At 39.5% G+C, this 17,479-nt stretch overlaps 1 protein-coding gene across 7 annotated transcripts in view; it reads right to left on the bottom strand.

Moving 5' to 3' along the window:
- Positions 1-17,479, bottom strand: part of LOC127569455 (transcription elongation regulator 1-like) — an 82,374-nt gene that overhangs the window by 52,346 nt on the left and 12,549 nt on the right. For all 7 annotated transcript variants that reach the window (XM_052014117.1, XM_052014118.1, XM_052014120.1 and 4 more), the window contains exons 3-4: positions 5,177-5,329; positions 1,603-1,843 (exon numbers count right to left, since the gene is read on the bottom strand). In XM_052014117.1, coding sequence (XP_051870077.1) covers positions 1,603-1,843; positions 5,177-5,329 — 394 coding nt within the window. The remainder of the gene's footprint in view (positions 1-1,602; positions 1,844-5,176; positions 5,330-17,479) is intronic.

Genomic DNA, 17,479 nt, shown 5'->3' with positions numbered 1-17,479 from the left:
AATTCTGACCCCAGGTGTTGACTGTGGGGAGTACACACCTACTGGGGGTGTTCTGGTTTGCTCCCACATCCTGAAGACATGCTGGGAAATTAATTGGACACTATGAATTACCCCTTGGTGTAAGTGGGTGGCAAAAGCATCAAGGGAAGTTGGTGGGCTTGTAAGAGAGAATAAATTGAATAAATTCCACAGCAATGGTGGGTGATTTGGGGGGGGCAAGAATTGTGGGGATGGATTGTGCTGCATTAGATCAAATGATAATGATAGAATAAGCTTTTTCAATGATTTGGTTCAAGGATAAATTTTGGTCAAGATGGCAAAGCTCCCCATTCTTCAGCGCAATTCAGATAGGGGAAGGTGAAATTCTAGAACATGTTGTCATTAAAAAGGAAGTAACAGATGTTTTAGGTGGGATTAAAGGTGAATAAATCCCCAGGGCCTGATGAGATGTATTCCAAGCAGCTAAGGGAAGCAAAGGAGGAGATTGCTAGGGCCCTCACCAGGTATAAATATTTCTTCAGTGCCAGTTGACTGGAGGACAGAAAATGTGGTACCTTTATTCAAGGAAGATAGCAGGAGTAAACCAGGTAATTATACGCCTGAGAGTCTAACTTCAACAACAGTGAAATTATAAGAAAAAATTCAGAGTGACAAGATTAACTTCTACTTGGAAAGGCAAGAATTATTCGAAAAAAGAGGTTAGGAATAAAGAAAAATAATCATTTTGCTGGGATTATACTACAGGCCTCCCAGCAGTCAGTGGGAGACAGCCAAGCAGATATGTAGTCAGATCACAGAGAAGTGCATGAGGAATAGGGTTTTAGTAGTAGGGGATTTCAATATCCTCAATATTAACTGGGATTGCATTACGGTAAAAAGATGAGGTGTGGTTAATTTTTTTTAAATGGATCGAGGAGAACTTTTCATGCCAGCCTGTAGATTAGCCAACAAGGGATGGGAAAGTGCTAGACCAAATCCTAAGGAATGATGCCTGACAAGTGGATGAAATGTCAGTGAGCAAGCAGATAGGTTTAGGCTAATGGATAAGAAATTTGAGGAGGATCCAAGGAAGAATTTCCATTACCCAGAGGCTGGTTGGAATCTGAAACACATTGCCTGAATGGTTGGTGGAGGCAGGTACTGTCACAACATTTAAATACTATTTACATAAGCATTTGAATGACCAAGGAAAAAGTGGCTGGTAAATGGGCTTGGTATAGAGGTACTTAATGGTCGACATGGACATAATGGCAAGGGCCTGTTTCAATGTTGCTTAACTCTGTGATTCATGAGATCAATAATCATGCAAAAAACATTAGGCAGGATGCATTAATTCAACATTTTTTCCTCTTTCATATTTAAGATCCATATTATTGATCAAATATTCATTTTACCAATATTCCAAACTGCTCATAAATATTAAGTGAACATTTTCTCTTGAAAGGGCATGAATTGAATTTCAAAATTTGCCCATGAGATTGAAAAATATATCTGCAGAATATAAAATCCCAAGCACCAATAAATTTAATACTTATCAGTTATTTGCTGAACTAAAATGAGTGTTCATGATTTCTGCATGCCATTTGTTCCTGGATTACTCACCTGGACCTGCTGCTGAGACCGTAACAACTGAAGCTGGTGTACTGGAAGAGACTGGTGCTGTAGACTGAACAGATGAAGTGGGTGTTGAGACAGATGGGGCTGCCGTACTACCTATAGGTGTTGATGTTGTAGTGATCACTTGCGAGGCCATGACTGGTGTCAGTTCTGATTGTTGAATTATCTTTACACCCTCTGGCTTTGACCAGGCAGACTCTCGTGTTCGAGCATTGTAATAGTATACCTAAGCAAGAAAGAAAAGGTCTTCAATACAAAATGCAAAAAGGATGTCAACGTATTTAAAAAAACATACAAGCAGCAGTCAAAGGAGGGTATTTTTCCCACATGAACTTGAGGATTAATTATTGTTTAGGCTTATATCAGTGTGTCTGCTCTATGATTCTAATCAGTACATTGAGGACAGTGCCTATGGTTAATCAGGATTTATCTGTGGATGGAGATTTTCATTGAATTATTCTCATTGGTTGCCCAATTGCTCACCAATATTAAGTAGATGTGATACAACTGCAGAATTTTGCTCAAACCACAGGATTGTGGGATCATTGAGCTTTTTATGGAACAAACTGATTTTATGTACACTATGCTTTAACAAAATCTGAAAAGAATTTAATCCAGAAAAGCCGCAGTCATACTGGACACAGAAAATGATCGTGGTTGTTATCCCACTTGAACGTCAATGCAAGAAGTCCTCAGTGGTGCATCATCCGTCCAAATACCTTCAGCTGGTTAATCAAATATCTTACCCTTTGTTATAAGATCCAGCAGTTGAGTTATTTGTGACTATTCATGTATTCAGCTGATGCACAAAACACTGGACATCAAAACAGTCAATGCCAACAGACAGACGGATGTGGATAATATCCCAATTTGGTAGCAGAAGTGATACCTATTATTTGTCAGCCTAAGTGCCAATTTATGACTATCTCCAAAAATAAAAATCAACCACCCTTCCATAATACTGAACAATCCAACCACAGCAATCCAACCACAGCAGAATCCCTTAGCAAATCCTGAAGGTTACCCTCACTAAAATTCTGATAATCTGCTATCCAATCATTTGGAAATCCTGGTGGTTCGGCATCTGGCTCACCAGGTAACGCTTTCCTAACTCCTGATTGGGTATCCTGGTTCTGGCACTCCCCTCCCACTCATGGATGCCCTGGTTCCCACACTCCATTCCACTGACTGGGTGCCCTGCTTCCTGAACTCTCTTCCTGCTCATGAGGCCATGGTTCCCACACTCCCTTCCCACTCATGAGGCCATGGTTCCCACACTCCCTTCCCACTCATGAGGCCATGGTTCCCACACTCCTTTCCCACTCACAGGGCCAAGGTTCTTCCACTCTATTTAAATTTACCTGTTTACACAGTATTTATTATAATACAGTTAGAAGATGAAATTCTAAGATGTGATCTAAGATGAAGATTGAAGATGTGTTGGGTTATCCAACAGTCCAGAAAATTTACCAATCAGGCACCAAAGTCACAAGCATACTGGCTTCTCAGGGTTTCATTGTATTTTACTTCTGACAAAGGAGACCTTTCAGCCCATTGAGTCCATGCCAGCTCCCAGAGAAATCTGTTCAACACCATTTCCCCACTTATTTGCCTATAACCTATTCTCTGACATAAACCTATGAATACCAGTCACTTAAGCTAACAACCATTGCATCTCTAGGATGCAAGAGGAATCATGCAAGATCATGATAATTCCACACAGACAGCACTCAAGGTCAGAAATGAACCTGGATCACTGGAGCTGTGAACCAGCTGCACCACCTACAGTGCTTTTGGACGATATTTTGCCACCAGAAATTTGACCAGACCAGCCAGATAACATGCAGGCTCACTCATCACTTGGAATGCCTCATCACTGACAAGGCACTACTTGGAAATGAATTGGAAAACATACCACTTGTCGCCATGGCGACATCAATATTTACAGCATCAAGTAATCTGACCAATTACTTGGATACAAATTATCTAGATATAAATTATCTGGATAGCCATTTCTCTGTAATAAAGCTTCTCATGCTCAGGATTTCAAGAACTGACTGAAAGGTGCTTCGAATCTTTTATGAAGACATAACTTTTTGAAACAGTCATTTGTAATGATCTTCCATACAGATCACACAGAAAAATAATGTCCTTTATAAACAATTATGACAAACCTCTGATATCAGCATGTAGATGCAGCATGTAATTTTTACATCAACCAACTATATATAGATAATAAATGCATAATTTTGAAAACTTCCATGGCATATGCATTGACTACTACTCTTGCAGTGCAATATTTTATTGAACAATAGTTAATCACAGACATTATTTCTTGTTTTATACTTACTATGATTACCTCAGCAATGGAAAATTCAGTTCTTGTTTGAGAATGAAAAGTGATGAATCCCTTATTCCCTACAGGAGGCAGACTTGCAACCATTTCAAAGACTTTTCCCTCAGAACCAAGAGAACATGTCAGTTTTTGATCTTTGTGGGTTAGAGGGAATCATGTGTAAAATTTAGTTACATGTTTCAGTTAATTTGTAGATATCGCATTTCCAAAACAAGCTCAATGTAATACTGTGATTTTAAAGTTCACTCTCCAAAAGGAAACTTTAAGTCTCTTTCAAATATGTGCTGACAAAATTCATACGCACCATTTAACAAGATAGAAATATAAATGGGAAGAATGGAATGGAGAATTAAAATGACAAGCAACTGGAAGCTCAGAGTCAACTCTGTGGACTTAATGCAGTGCTCTGCCAAGTAGTCATTATTTGGTAAAATGACTTAGCTTTTGTCTCTTTCTGACTAGCAAAGCCTGACCTGCTGGACATTTAATACAACTCAAACAACTTCTACATTTGTTTAGTGTTCTAACTGCTCTCAATGAAATACCATCATCAACAGCTCATCATCACTGCAACCCTGGACTTGCCCTATCAGAGACATTCCCTCTGTCCTATCCACCCCTCCCCAGCCTCCTCGCAACCTAAACCAGCTTTATCTTTCACAGTTCTTATAAAAGGTCTTCAACGCAAAACAATAACTCAGGTTTGCTTTCAACAGGTGCTGCTAGAACTGCTGAGTGCTTTGAACATATTGTTTTAATATGCCATTTTCAAGCCAACTGCAAAGGCTCATGGCAATCTCATATAAAAGCCACAGGTGTAATCATAAAATAACCAAGCAGCAAGGTCCAAGAGCTCATTTTATCAAACTGATTGTATTTGATCAGAACAAGTCTTTGCACGTTTTTCCCTGTTCTAAACATGAATGTATTATGCAGTCTAGTTTTGTGCTCAGCAAAAATAGCAGATAGATGTTGTATCATTACTGTCTCGCATACCAGTTATCACAACAGAGCATGCAACAACGGAGACAGGCATTTGCAATGAAATATCAATGTTTTATCATTCCTTTTCTCTGGGGAACAAATGCAAAAGGGTCATGACAATCATTTCAAAATGATACCTCAACTATCACGTTCTGTTACTTCCATAAAGGACAAATTCAGTTATGTATGTAATGAAACGAGAATTCTCCTTAAACTTACCTTTCCTTCTGGGGTTTTGTTTTCCACCCAAATCTCTTCATTGTTTGGCAACCCAGGAGCTGTAGGAGCAGAAACCGGGGGCATCCCTGGCGGAAACATCATTCCTGGTGGTGGGGGCATGCTGGCCATAGGAGGAGGTATGAAAGGTGGTCTCTGGAAAAAAAAATTAAAAGACATGAAACAGAACCCAAGGCAAGTTCTGAGAAAACAAAAAAGAACCCTGCTGTCACTAAACCACAACAAAAAAGATTCAATCCATGTGTTTGTTGAAGATACAGCACAGGCTTTGAATTATCTGATCTACAACTATTTAAACAAATTTTATGTCAAAAATTTCAGGGAATAAAATGTGACAAAAATGAGCAAATTCCTGCAATTATATGACAAATAACCTTTAAACATCCTTCACTGGAGTTACCTGCTTAATGTATCACTAAGGGAGCCTTCAGTCCCAATAAACCAGAACATGCCTTTATCTCTCCAATATCTCTGTAATGATACCAATCCCAGAATCCAAGCCAAAGCTTTGGGACAACACATTTGGCTGTGGATACAACTGTGCCCTCATGAAGTTGGAACATAACAGAACAAGCACTACTGGGTGGATGCTTAAGCGATAAAGAGATTAATACTGGTACCAAACAGAAAAGCCAACAGCAGCAAATGTAAATGGAACAGTAATACACACAGACTTAACATTTCCTTCCAAACATCAAGAATCAAACTAAAAAAAGACCTGAAACCAGATCCCTACCTTAGTTTTTAGCACAGAAGTGAACTGTTAACACACTTGGAAAAGGAACTGAAAAAAAAAACTATCCTTTAATTTACTAAGGTGTATTTTCAAAATCCATTTAAGTTCTACTGGAAGAAAGGAAATTTTAAAAAATGTATCACCACATCTATCAATCAAAAACACTTTAAAAAGTCACAATCGATCTTTGTATATGAATTGAATGGCTTGGAAACAAGTCAACCGCTTTCAAATATTGGACAAAAAATGTCCCTTTACACAATAACTGTATCAATACATGTTAACTGCTGAAGGTACTGCTGTATACCATCAGGCACTAATAAAAATGTTACTGGGCTGGGCCATTTCTTTAGTTGAATGTGATTTAGCTCACTATTTTATTTGGAATTTACTATAACAAACCAAAAAGGAAAGGACAAAGAGCCCTGTTATCTGGCAGATAACACAAAATACCAGGTAATCAAATCTTGAATGCAGATGAGGAAATATAACTTGTATTTCTTCCATATCTTGTTGCATTTACTCAGGAACTAGCTGCACTTCTTTAAGACTGCCATCTTTAACTCAACAACAAGTCGTAGCAGCTCCACCACCCAAGTCTTGGATATCAGCCTGCTTATGCAACTTCTATGCAAAAAAGTCAAGTGCAGAATATGCTAGTGCGCAACTTCCAATGCTGAATACCGAGGCCCTATTTCTTTAAATTTGAGGATTGTATCAAATGCTGAAAAACCACGAAGTTGGGCAGGCACGGTATGTATGGGCAGGCACAGTAGTGTAGTGGTTAGCATAACGCTATTACAGCACAGGCAACCCGGGTTCAATTCCAGCTGCTGTCTGTAATTAGTTTGTATGTTCTCCCCATGTCTGCATGGGTTTCCTCTGGGTGCTGTGGTTTCCTCCCACATTCCAAAAGACGTATGGGCAAGGATGTTGTGGGCACATGTTGGCGCAGAAACGTGGCGACACTTACGGGCTGCCCCCAGAACACTACGCAAAAGATGCACTTCACTGTGTGTTTCAATGTACATATGACTAATGAAGATATATTATTTTACCCCTGCACAAATTTCTTCTTCAGACTCTCACTTTCATGCAACCTCCTGGAATTTATTTCTGTTTATATTTCTGCATCACTTATAATATGTGCACCATAAACTTGTTCGCCTATTTCAACCCTTCTATATCATTCACTGAGATGTCATACTCAGTTTATGAAGGGAACATTCTTTACCATGGTAACAATTTCTGCTGTGCTTGATATTCAAGTCTTCAAAATTTTTATACTCAGAAGATACTTCAGCAATCACAATGGATCATAACTTATTCCAAGCTCTTCATGAAATATCATTTATTATTGAATTTCAAATAGTGCCACCATGATTTAACTTCCTTAGAAAACATTTACTGTAAAAATACTTAATGTTTATAATGGTATGTTGGTCCATTGGTTGCTTCAAATATGTTGTTAGGAGGCAAAATGATGGTAAACATATTCGCAGAAACTAACTCTGATTGGCACAAGTGTCCATCTGGAGTGTGCATTTGTTATCTTTGTTTGCTTTTGTCCAATTTTTCTAAAATGTTCTTTAATAGCAAGCACAAATGTGTGATGGAACCAATAATGAAAAATACCTTGGTTCAATATACATTGTTTTGAGGTTTTTAATTATTCCAGTGCCAAATACTTCAATCCTTTGAAAGCTTAAGGACATTGAAGATCATTCAAGGTCTCAATTCAGTACCTGTAGCATGAGCCCATGTTGAAACGATCCCTCAACTTGGCTTTGCTTAAACTCAGCAGCACTCTATTCACCACCGCTTGCAAGAGCAGGCAAACATTGCCAGAATAGGCCCATTTCATCTGCATTATATACTTAATCTGGAGGCATGTCATGTCTGTCACTAACTTCACTATTCTTCCACTGCTTCATGATGTGCTGATTTCTGCTGAACCTATACACCCTGTCAATTTTACTCCTTGATGGAGTTTGGAGTGGTAAAGCTAGCTGTCAGAAAATGCACCCAATTGTTAACATACAAGAATGTTTTATCGCTTCAATGAGCTTTGGCCAAGAGATTCGGGCACTCTCAAAATATCGAAGAGGAAATCATTTGTAGAAAATATTGTCACGATGATCCAATTTAGATTTACGTAGTGTAATATCTCAGTCTATGATCTTGCAGACAACTGCATCAACATTTTTCTCCATTAACATTTTTCTGCATTTTGGTGTCAGAGATGAAGGAACATTTATTTCTTTATCAAAATGTTCCCATTTCATCCTTTTTCTCACTGATCTCCTCATTTAGTGGCAGCTTTTACATTTTGTATCAACCCTTTCAATTCTCACCTTGAAAAGTTTATTTTATGTCATAATGGGTGGATACATTATTACTTCTTGATAAATACAAGTAACCACAGTAAGCATAATGCAAAGGAGGGAATGAACAGGAAGGATTACAGGTAATGGAACTCAGCTCACCATGGGGAGGTACCACCATGTGCTGGATAGCTCTGCTGTGAGGAACTTAATTACTGAAGGGTGATGAATTGTGTTGAGGTACCACAATGCCGATGACCAGATTGTGCTGGATAATACTGTTGGTATACTTCATTTTATGAAAGGGGTGGGTGGGGGGGTTGCAGAGTTCAGAGAGTGACAAGAGAAAGAAAAATGAAGAACACAAAATCAGCAAATGTTTCATTCTCAAAGTCTCAAACGTGCAACTCGTGAAAGAAGAGGATGTCTTTATCTATGCACTGGGAAAAAGAGCACTTCAGATTGTGATGTTCTCAAACTCTGCTTCATTATTAAAAAGTCATTATTTTCACTCTACCACAAGCTACTGTATGTGCCATCAACTGCCTTAACTCGAAGCTCCAGAATTCCCTCCCTTAACTTCACCTCTTGCACCACTATACTCCTTTAAGGTGCTTATAACCTTCAACTATCCGAATAATACCTAATGTGGCTCAATGACAAATCTTGTTGCATAACACCACTGCAAAGTACCTCATGTCATTTTGTCACATTAAACATTATATAAATTTAAGCAGTTTTTGCTCAGCCAACCATCATAGACAGAGGCACATGTGGCATTTTCAGCAGATCAATTTTCTTGGCTCAACACTAGGATAATGACATCAGCAAATCTGAACAGAGGATTATAAAACTCACAAGCTGCACACTGGGTAGAAGTAGTGTCCTGTATGAAGTATTTGCTTTTGATCATAGATTCACAGGACATGAGAAATTCCGGGATTTACTTGCCTTATTCTTAAAGTTACAAGAATTGCTTAACTTTTAAAGCTTTGCAGTTCTTGACTAAAAACCCAACTATATTACAAGCAGCTGATTACTGCAGCTTTTCCTTGCTTAATAAAGCAATACTCTTTAAACTAGTGGTGCAATTGTCTCTCTGCAATGTACAGTATAAGATACAAGGCACAGAAATGGCCCATTCAGCCAATGCAAATGTTTATGTTCCACTTGAGCCTTCTACCATCTTTCCTCATCTCAAACTATCAGCTGAACACTATTTCCTTCCCTTAAATGCATCACCAAGCACCCCGTCATAGTAATTCCTTAACAATCTGGGTAGAAATTATTCTGAAATTGACCATTTGATTTCATTTGATCATCTTAAATTTATGCACTCCAGATATATTCTTGCCCATGTGGAAACATTCTGTCTGTATGCACGTTATATGTCAAAGCCTTCCATCATTTTTAAAACATTTATCAGATCACACCACAGCCTCCTTTTCTCAGGAAAAGATACCCACTCCATTCTGATATGTACACCCTTGCACTTCTGGCATCATACTTGGAAATGTTCCCAAATTATCTTAGTTGAATACCATGACCCATCCCCTTCTAATGTAAATAGTGAACTTTCACTTCCACTCTTGCGATTGTGTCCTGCAGCTAGCTGACGATCTGTTCTGCTACTTGGCCCCGAATTCAGCATTCTCTCATCCTATTAATCTATTACGGATACCTTCCCGAAAGCCTTTAGAAATTTTAGATAAATTACTTTTGCAACAATGCCAATTCTCTCTAGCACCTCCTCGAAAAATTGAAAAGGTATTGATTGATCAAGTAATATTTACCCTTTGGTGATATGGTATCTTGATGTGCTATGCAATCAAGCAACGTCTCAATTTACAGTGCAGTTCCTTACTGAGAATTGCAATAGTGCAGAATTAGGTCTTCCTCATTGCACTTACTTGACTTGGTAGCCTGCCCATGTACACATTGTCAAACAGTCACACAGTCAAAAAGCAGCTCATACACAAGTTCACTACAATCAATGTCCAGACACTCTTGAATAGTTCCCACATCAATATTTCTACCTCCATTTGATTGCTGAACAAATTTCTGCCAGGCCTATTGCTGAATATTCTTCCTCTTTTCAAGCAGGTTTCACTGCTTACCTCAGGAAAGATTTTGCTGCATGATCTGACCAATACAACAGGTTTTCGGGTCACTTCATGGACTGAATAAACAAAGGTCAGCTTCTTCCATGATCTGTCTACCTCACTAACGTGCTTCTCTAATGGTCCAAATTGATCATTTCTTTTAATGTATACAATCAATGCCAGGTTCACATGTTGAATTATAGAAGTCACATTAGATAGTAGAGATCTGACAAAAAATCTTAACAGCTTCTCTTGGGAAAGCACTTTTGAGGACAGGAAAGGGCATTATTCACCATTTCTGGCAAACCTTCACAGGTACACCAGGCCATAAACTTTTGGTCAAACAGTTCTTTAAAAATGCCACAGCCCATGCCAATTTCTGGCTAAAATAAGAGGTTTCAATTTCTTTTAACAAGCATTTTTTTTTACTTTGCAAATTGAAGAGTATACAAATCTTTCTGAGCCAGTTGCTAATTACAGAGTATACAAATCTTTCTGAGCCAGTTGCATTTGCATAGGACACGTTAAACTCGCTTCACTGCACTTGTGGCCAAGACGGTGTTGACCAGTCTCAAATAAAATTTTTGTTTTTAGTAAGCACTTTCGATGAAGTCTGGTTTCAACAGCACTGTACATTTGTTCTAGTTGCAGCCTTCCTTTCTCAATGAACACCCACCTGAAGTTACAAGCATCTGACTTGTCTGCACTTCTCCCCTCGAACGCAGATCGAGTGCCTTCACATTTTTCAAACCAAATTAGCCATTCAGATGAAGCACTAAAATTTATTCTCCATCCTCAAAGCGACAAAAAAAAACTTGCCCAGTTCACCAATGTATCTTCACCCCTTCTTTGATCATGTCACAGTAGCACTGTTTCATACTATTGCTCATATGTTGCTTTCATTACTCAAAAAAATGATAATTGATAATTTCATCTATAAACAAATCTCGAGAGGTACAACATGGAAACAAGCCCTACATCCCACCAGGTTCACACATTTACACTAATCCTGCGCTAATCCCATTTTTTTTGTAATGTCCCCACATTCCAACCAACTCCCCCACCTACACACTAGAGGCAATTTACAGTGGCCAATTAGCCGACCAATACACACATTTTTGGATATGGGAAGAAACCAGAGGATCCAGAGGAAACCCACACAGTCACAAGGAGAATGTGCAAATTCCATAGAGACAGCACCCAAGGCGAACACGGGTTTCTAGCACTGCAAGGCAGCAGCTCTACTAGCTGTGCCACTCTATCTGTTCACCAATTCCACCTTTCAGATTTATTTTACTGTGGTGCTTTTTCAGCTTCTCAATCATGAAGTTTCTTCTCAATGATCACAAGAACATGTTTTACATGGGTTTGCAAAACAATGCTCCAACACTGTTGTGTAAATATGCTAAGCTTCCATGAGCTCAGAAGGTTTAATGACTAATTGCACTCTGAATACAACAAAAATTATTAAGACAGTCAATTTAGTATTTATTATTTCTCTCAGGGCGTCCCATAACTGTTGGCATCCAAGCAACTACTTCCAAGTGTGTTTACTATTCTGATATATGTGACTCCAAAAACCATTCTGTAGGCAGAGTTGGGACCAATCACCAGTTAGCATCGTGTGTAACTTGAAATGGTGTTTTCAGTACACAAAAGCAACAGTTCCCCCCCCCCACCCACCACCCAGATCACACGAACAAGTGTTAAATTTAATAATGCTACAAATGAGTTCCACACAGTTCATTCAGTCTTGTACAATTCCATATTCCACGAGGCACTGCTGCAACAAACACACCACCTACTTTGGAGAAATCCTGGAAATGTTCCAAATGCTTTCCTGAAATTCCAGCAAGAGCATTAACCATCTTGCATGCAATTTGCTGTTTACTGGATTGCAAGTGGTAGGAACTGCCCCAATACACTACATCTTATAGCACCCCTACACAGTGCAACACTGCAGACTATTTCTCAAGAGCAGGAATTGTCTTGGGGGAAGGGGGAAGAGAATTGGATGTGGACCACAAACCTTGTACTTTTCTTCGCATAATGTTTTTGGAAGGAAGGGATATTTACAATCAAAACTGAACAGCAGGTGGAAAAACAATTATTTTGCAAAAGTTTGTTTGACGAAGAGCTGGAATTACTTGTTGCTGCCTTTAAAAACAACTCAATTCTCTGTCTAAAGGAAAACCATTTTCAGAAAAAGCTTATGTTCCATTCCACCTAAAGGTCCAATAAGTTGGTAACTGCAAACAAAACATCAAGCCCATCCAAAGGTCAGCATCCACATATCAGAGAACAAGACTGTATGACAATTTATAACATTGCACTCTTCATGCCTTAAGGTTCCTTGCGATTTGTAATTTGTGCTGTTTTAACCACAGATCCGCCCCAGGTTATGAACACCCGATTATGTGCAGTCTTTTATATAAACGAGCACTTGGGAGACTGGCGGTATGGATTTGCCTGCTGCTCTGGGCCTGCAGGCATCTTCTGCCCCAGTAACGGAACTCTGCTGTAATCTGGGGGTGACCTGTAATCTTATCTAGTACGTCATCTCATACCAAAGAGAAAAAGAAAACATCTCAAGTAAATACCCTTGGTCCAGTCTCATCCTTGACAATCAGATCATGTTGATAATCACAGATTGAATTTCATTCTGATGTCTCCATTGTCAAATAACTAACACCAGAAAAGAATCCACATCAACATTCAAGAATGTGGCATCTATCATGAATGACCCTCACCATCCAGGACATGCTCTCTTCTCATTACTACCACTGGGAAGATGGTACAGGAGCCTGAAGACCTACACTCAATTCAGAAAAAGTTGCTTCCCCTTAACATCAGATTTCTGAATGGTCCATGAACACTACCTCATTATTCCTTTTCTTTTGCACTATTTATTCTTGTAATTCATAATAATTTTTATCTTTGCACTATACTGCTGCTGCAAAACAAATTTCACGTCATATAAATCAATAATAAATCTGATTGTGACTGATGCAATTCAGATGGCACTGCAGATCATAAAACTCATAAATGTGTACTCATAGGAGAAGAAATAAACATGTTTATAGATTTGATTCTCAGAAACATTAAGGAAACCTTTTAAAAATGAAGAAAATCTAGAATATCAATGAAGGAATCAAATCTGACAACAATCTAGCATTCGTGCATCACAGTATTTGAATTGAACCATAAGCTCATGGATGTTACTTTGAATGCAATTAAAACAGGTAGATTTTTGCATTGTGGGGGGGTGATTTTTGAATACAAAGGATTAAATTGACTGGAACAATGCAGTGCAAGTACAAGTTTTGCAAGTTTGCAAGATTAAATGCAGAATTGAACTACACAGTGATGATTTAACTACAGTGTGAAAAGTTTGCATGTACAACTTCAAGATCAGAGGCAGAGTCTGAAATTTAAGTCCACATCCTCATTAATTTGCGCAAGTCTTAAACTGTCAATATGAAGAGTTGTGTGTTCCAATTTGGGATTTATTCACTGAATAGGTGAGCACATTTATAACAGATTTACCCAAACTTCCAGGCACAGAAATTTTAACTGGACAAACCAGTCAATAATAATTCAAATTGTGTATAGCCCCTTTTCCACATACATTCCACACATCGGTTTTAGTCATATACTTTTGCTTTGCTACATTGATAACAACACACTGCAGAAGTTAGGGGCAGGCAAAGCCACACAAGTTTTCATTTTCAGTCTGAATGGTTTCTGTCAAATATCATGGAAAGTTCTCTTTCAACATGTTCCATTGCTTCCCATACATCTTTCAAATTTCTAGCTTGATCCCAACTTCTGCAGAAGCAGCAAAAATAACTTACTTAGCTACATACCAAAATTATTTCCATCTTGCATTCTTTCCAGCTGAATAAAAATTACACCCCAATACGATTTAAACTTTTTCAGTCAGATGTAATGAGGCAGCTTCAAAAAAAAGCGAAGTACTATTTCTAAGCAGATGAGAGAATCCTACAAGCTTGACAGCAAGACAAAACTTTGTCACATGGAATAAAAAGGAATACTGAGATAAAGATGAAGAAGCATGATTAAAAATAGAAATAATAAATTAGATGTTAATCACAACTTTGTCACAGTTCACTTGAGTAAAAAATCTTTAAATTTTACTCTTCTCCCCTCATAGCATCCTCTGAACGTAGAACAGTACAGCACAGAACAGGCCCTTCGGCCCACAATGTTGTGCCGACATGGCTAATCCCTCCTACCTACAGGATGCCCATATCCTCCATTTTCCTCTCATTCATGTGCCCATCCAGCCCCTCTTAAAAGCTGCCAATGATTTGACTCCACCACACTATCAGGCAACACATTCCAGCCATCCACCACTCTCTCAGTAAAAAACTTAACCCTCATGTCTCTTCTGAACCTACCCCCCCTCACCTTAAATTCATGCCCTATGGTATTAGATCACTCAATAATAGGAAAAAGATATTGCTTCTCCACCTTATCCATGCTCCTCATAATTTTATACACTTCCAACAGATCACCCCTCAGCCTCCACTGCTCCAGAGAAAAGAGCCCAAATTTGTCCAGCCTCTCCTGATAGCACATGCCCTCTAATCCAGGCAGCATCCTCATAAACCTTCTCTGCACCTTCTCGAAAGCCTCAACATCCTTCCTATAATGAGGTGACCAGAACTGCACGCAATACTCTAAATGCAGCCTAACCAGAGTTGTATCGCGATGCATCATAACTTCTTGACTCCTATACTCAACACCTCAATTAATGAAAGCAAGCATTCCATAAGCCTTCTTACCCACCCTATCTACCTGTGTAGCCACTTTCAATGAGCCATGGAACGTCTCTCCGCTCTTCAACACTGTTAAGGGTTTTTCTCTTTACGGTGTACTGCCTCTTGACATTAATCCTCTGATGGTGGGATAGTGTCCCATCAAAACTGGCTGTGCCTTGGCACTTTACCCAATTGATTTTTCTTCTCCGCCCCCATTACTGAATAGTTTAAATACAAAGATAGATTTTTAGTCTTCAGGAGAACCAAGGGTTATGGGGAACAAAGTAAGAAAGTGGAGTTGAGAACAGCATTGCTCCATTGGTGAGTAGATTCCAGTGACCAGATGGCTTTACTTCTGCTCTTACAACTAAGGTTACATTCAGTCAGTACTTGACAACCAGAAATGTCACATCCAAAAAGGCAGGGAGGAGATTACTGAACCGTTGGCTAGGATCCTTGAGTCCTCGTGTCCACAGGAATGGTACCAGAGGATTGGAGGGTGGCAAATGTTGCCACTTATTCAAAAAAGGTAGTAGGGATAGTCAAGGGAATTATAGACAGTGAGCCTTACATCTGTAGTGGGCAAGCTGTTTGGAAAGGATTCTAAGAGATAGGATCTAACGAGCATTTAGAGAATCATGATCTGATCAGGGGACAGCCAGCATAGCTTTGTGAAGGGCAGATCATGGTCTCACAAGCCTGATAGGTTCTTTGAGGAGGTGACCAGGCAGATCTCACGAGGGTAGTGCAGTGGATGTGCTCGACATGGATTTTAGAAAGGCATTTGACAAGGTTCCTCATGGTAGGCTTCTTCAGAAGGTCAGAGGATATGGGATCCAGGGATGCTTGGCTGTGTGGATTCAGAATTGGCTTGCCTGTAGAAAGCAGAGGGTTGTGATCGAGGGAGTGCATTCAGATTGGAGGGCTGTGACTAGCAGTGTCCCACAAGGATCGGTTCTAGGACCTCTACTTTTCGTGATTTTTATTAATTGACTTGGATGAGGGGTAGAAGGGTGGCTTGGCAAGTTTGCAGATGACACAAAGGTTGGTGGTGTTGTGGATAGTGTGGAGGACTGTCAAAGATTGCAGAGGGACTTTGATAGGATGCAGAGCTGAGCAGTGGCAGATGGAGTTTCAATCTGGAGAAGTGTGAGGTGGGTACACTTTGGAAGGACAAACTCCAAGGTGAGTACAAAGTTAATGGCAGTATTCCCTGGTAGTGTGGATGAGCAGAGGGATCTGGGGGTTCATATCCACAGATCACTGACAAGTTGCCTCACAGGTGGATAGGGTTAGTTAAGAAAGCTTATGGGATGTTAGCTTTCATAAGTCGTGGGATCGAGTTTAAGAGCCGCGAGGTAATGATGCAGCTCTACAAAACTCTGGTTACACCACACTTAGAGTATTGTGTCCAGTTCTGGTCACCTCATTTATAGGAAGGATGTGGAAGCGTTGGAAAGGGTGCAGAGGAGATTTACCAAGATGCTGCTGGTTTAGAGAGAGCATGCATTATGAGGAGAGACTAAGGGAGCTAGGGCTTCCTCTTTGGACGAGGAGGAGGATGAGAAGAGACATGATAGAGATATACAAAATATTAAGAGGAATAGATAGACAGCCGAGCACCTCTTTCCCAGGGCACCAATGCTCAATACAAAGAGGGCATGGCTTTAAAGTAATGGGTGGGAAGTTCAAGGGAGATATCAGAGGGAGGTTTTTTTTAAACCCAGAGAGTGGTTGGGGCATGGAATGCACTGCCTGGGGTGGTGGTGGAGGCAGGTACATTGGTCAAATTCAAGACGTTACTAGATAAGCATATGGAGGAATTTAAAATAGAGGGATATGTGGGAGGAAGGTGTTAGATAGTCTTAGGCGAGATTTAAAGGTCAGCATAACATTGTGGGCTGAAGGGCCTGTATTGTTCTATGATTCTATAAACAAAGGGAGGGGAAAAAAAAACTGACCAATTCCTTCCCTGGAGAACATATCCCACTTCTTATGCACAGCAGCAATAGTGTGATCTTGATTGAGATTTTATGACACAACAGAAGTCTGATATAATATGCACCTTCTCCAAATAGTCAACAGGCAAACCTACTACCCTAAAACATTTGGCTGAATCATTAACTACTGGTTATTTGAAAGAGCCTAGAATCTTTCTTTGAAGTATATTCAGAATAAACTATCATAGCAGAACACAACAATACTGCAATTTGCCATTCTGGTGCAGCTTCCACACATTCACATTTTAATTGCCATCCCCATTGAGTCATACGGCATGGAAACAAGCCATTCAGCCCACCATGTCCACAATGACCAGTGAGTACCCATCTGTATTAATC

Source organism: Pristis pectinata, chromosome 4 (genome assembly GCF_009764475.1).
Source record: "Pristis pectinata isolate sPriPec2 chromosome 4, sPriPec2.1.pri, whole genome shotgun sequence".
Classification (NCBI taxonomy): Eukaryota; Metazoa; Chordata; class Chondrichthyes; order Rhinopristiformes; family Pristidae; genus Pristis; species Pristis pectinata.
This window is presented reverse-complemented; position numbering and strand designations above follow the sequence as displayed.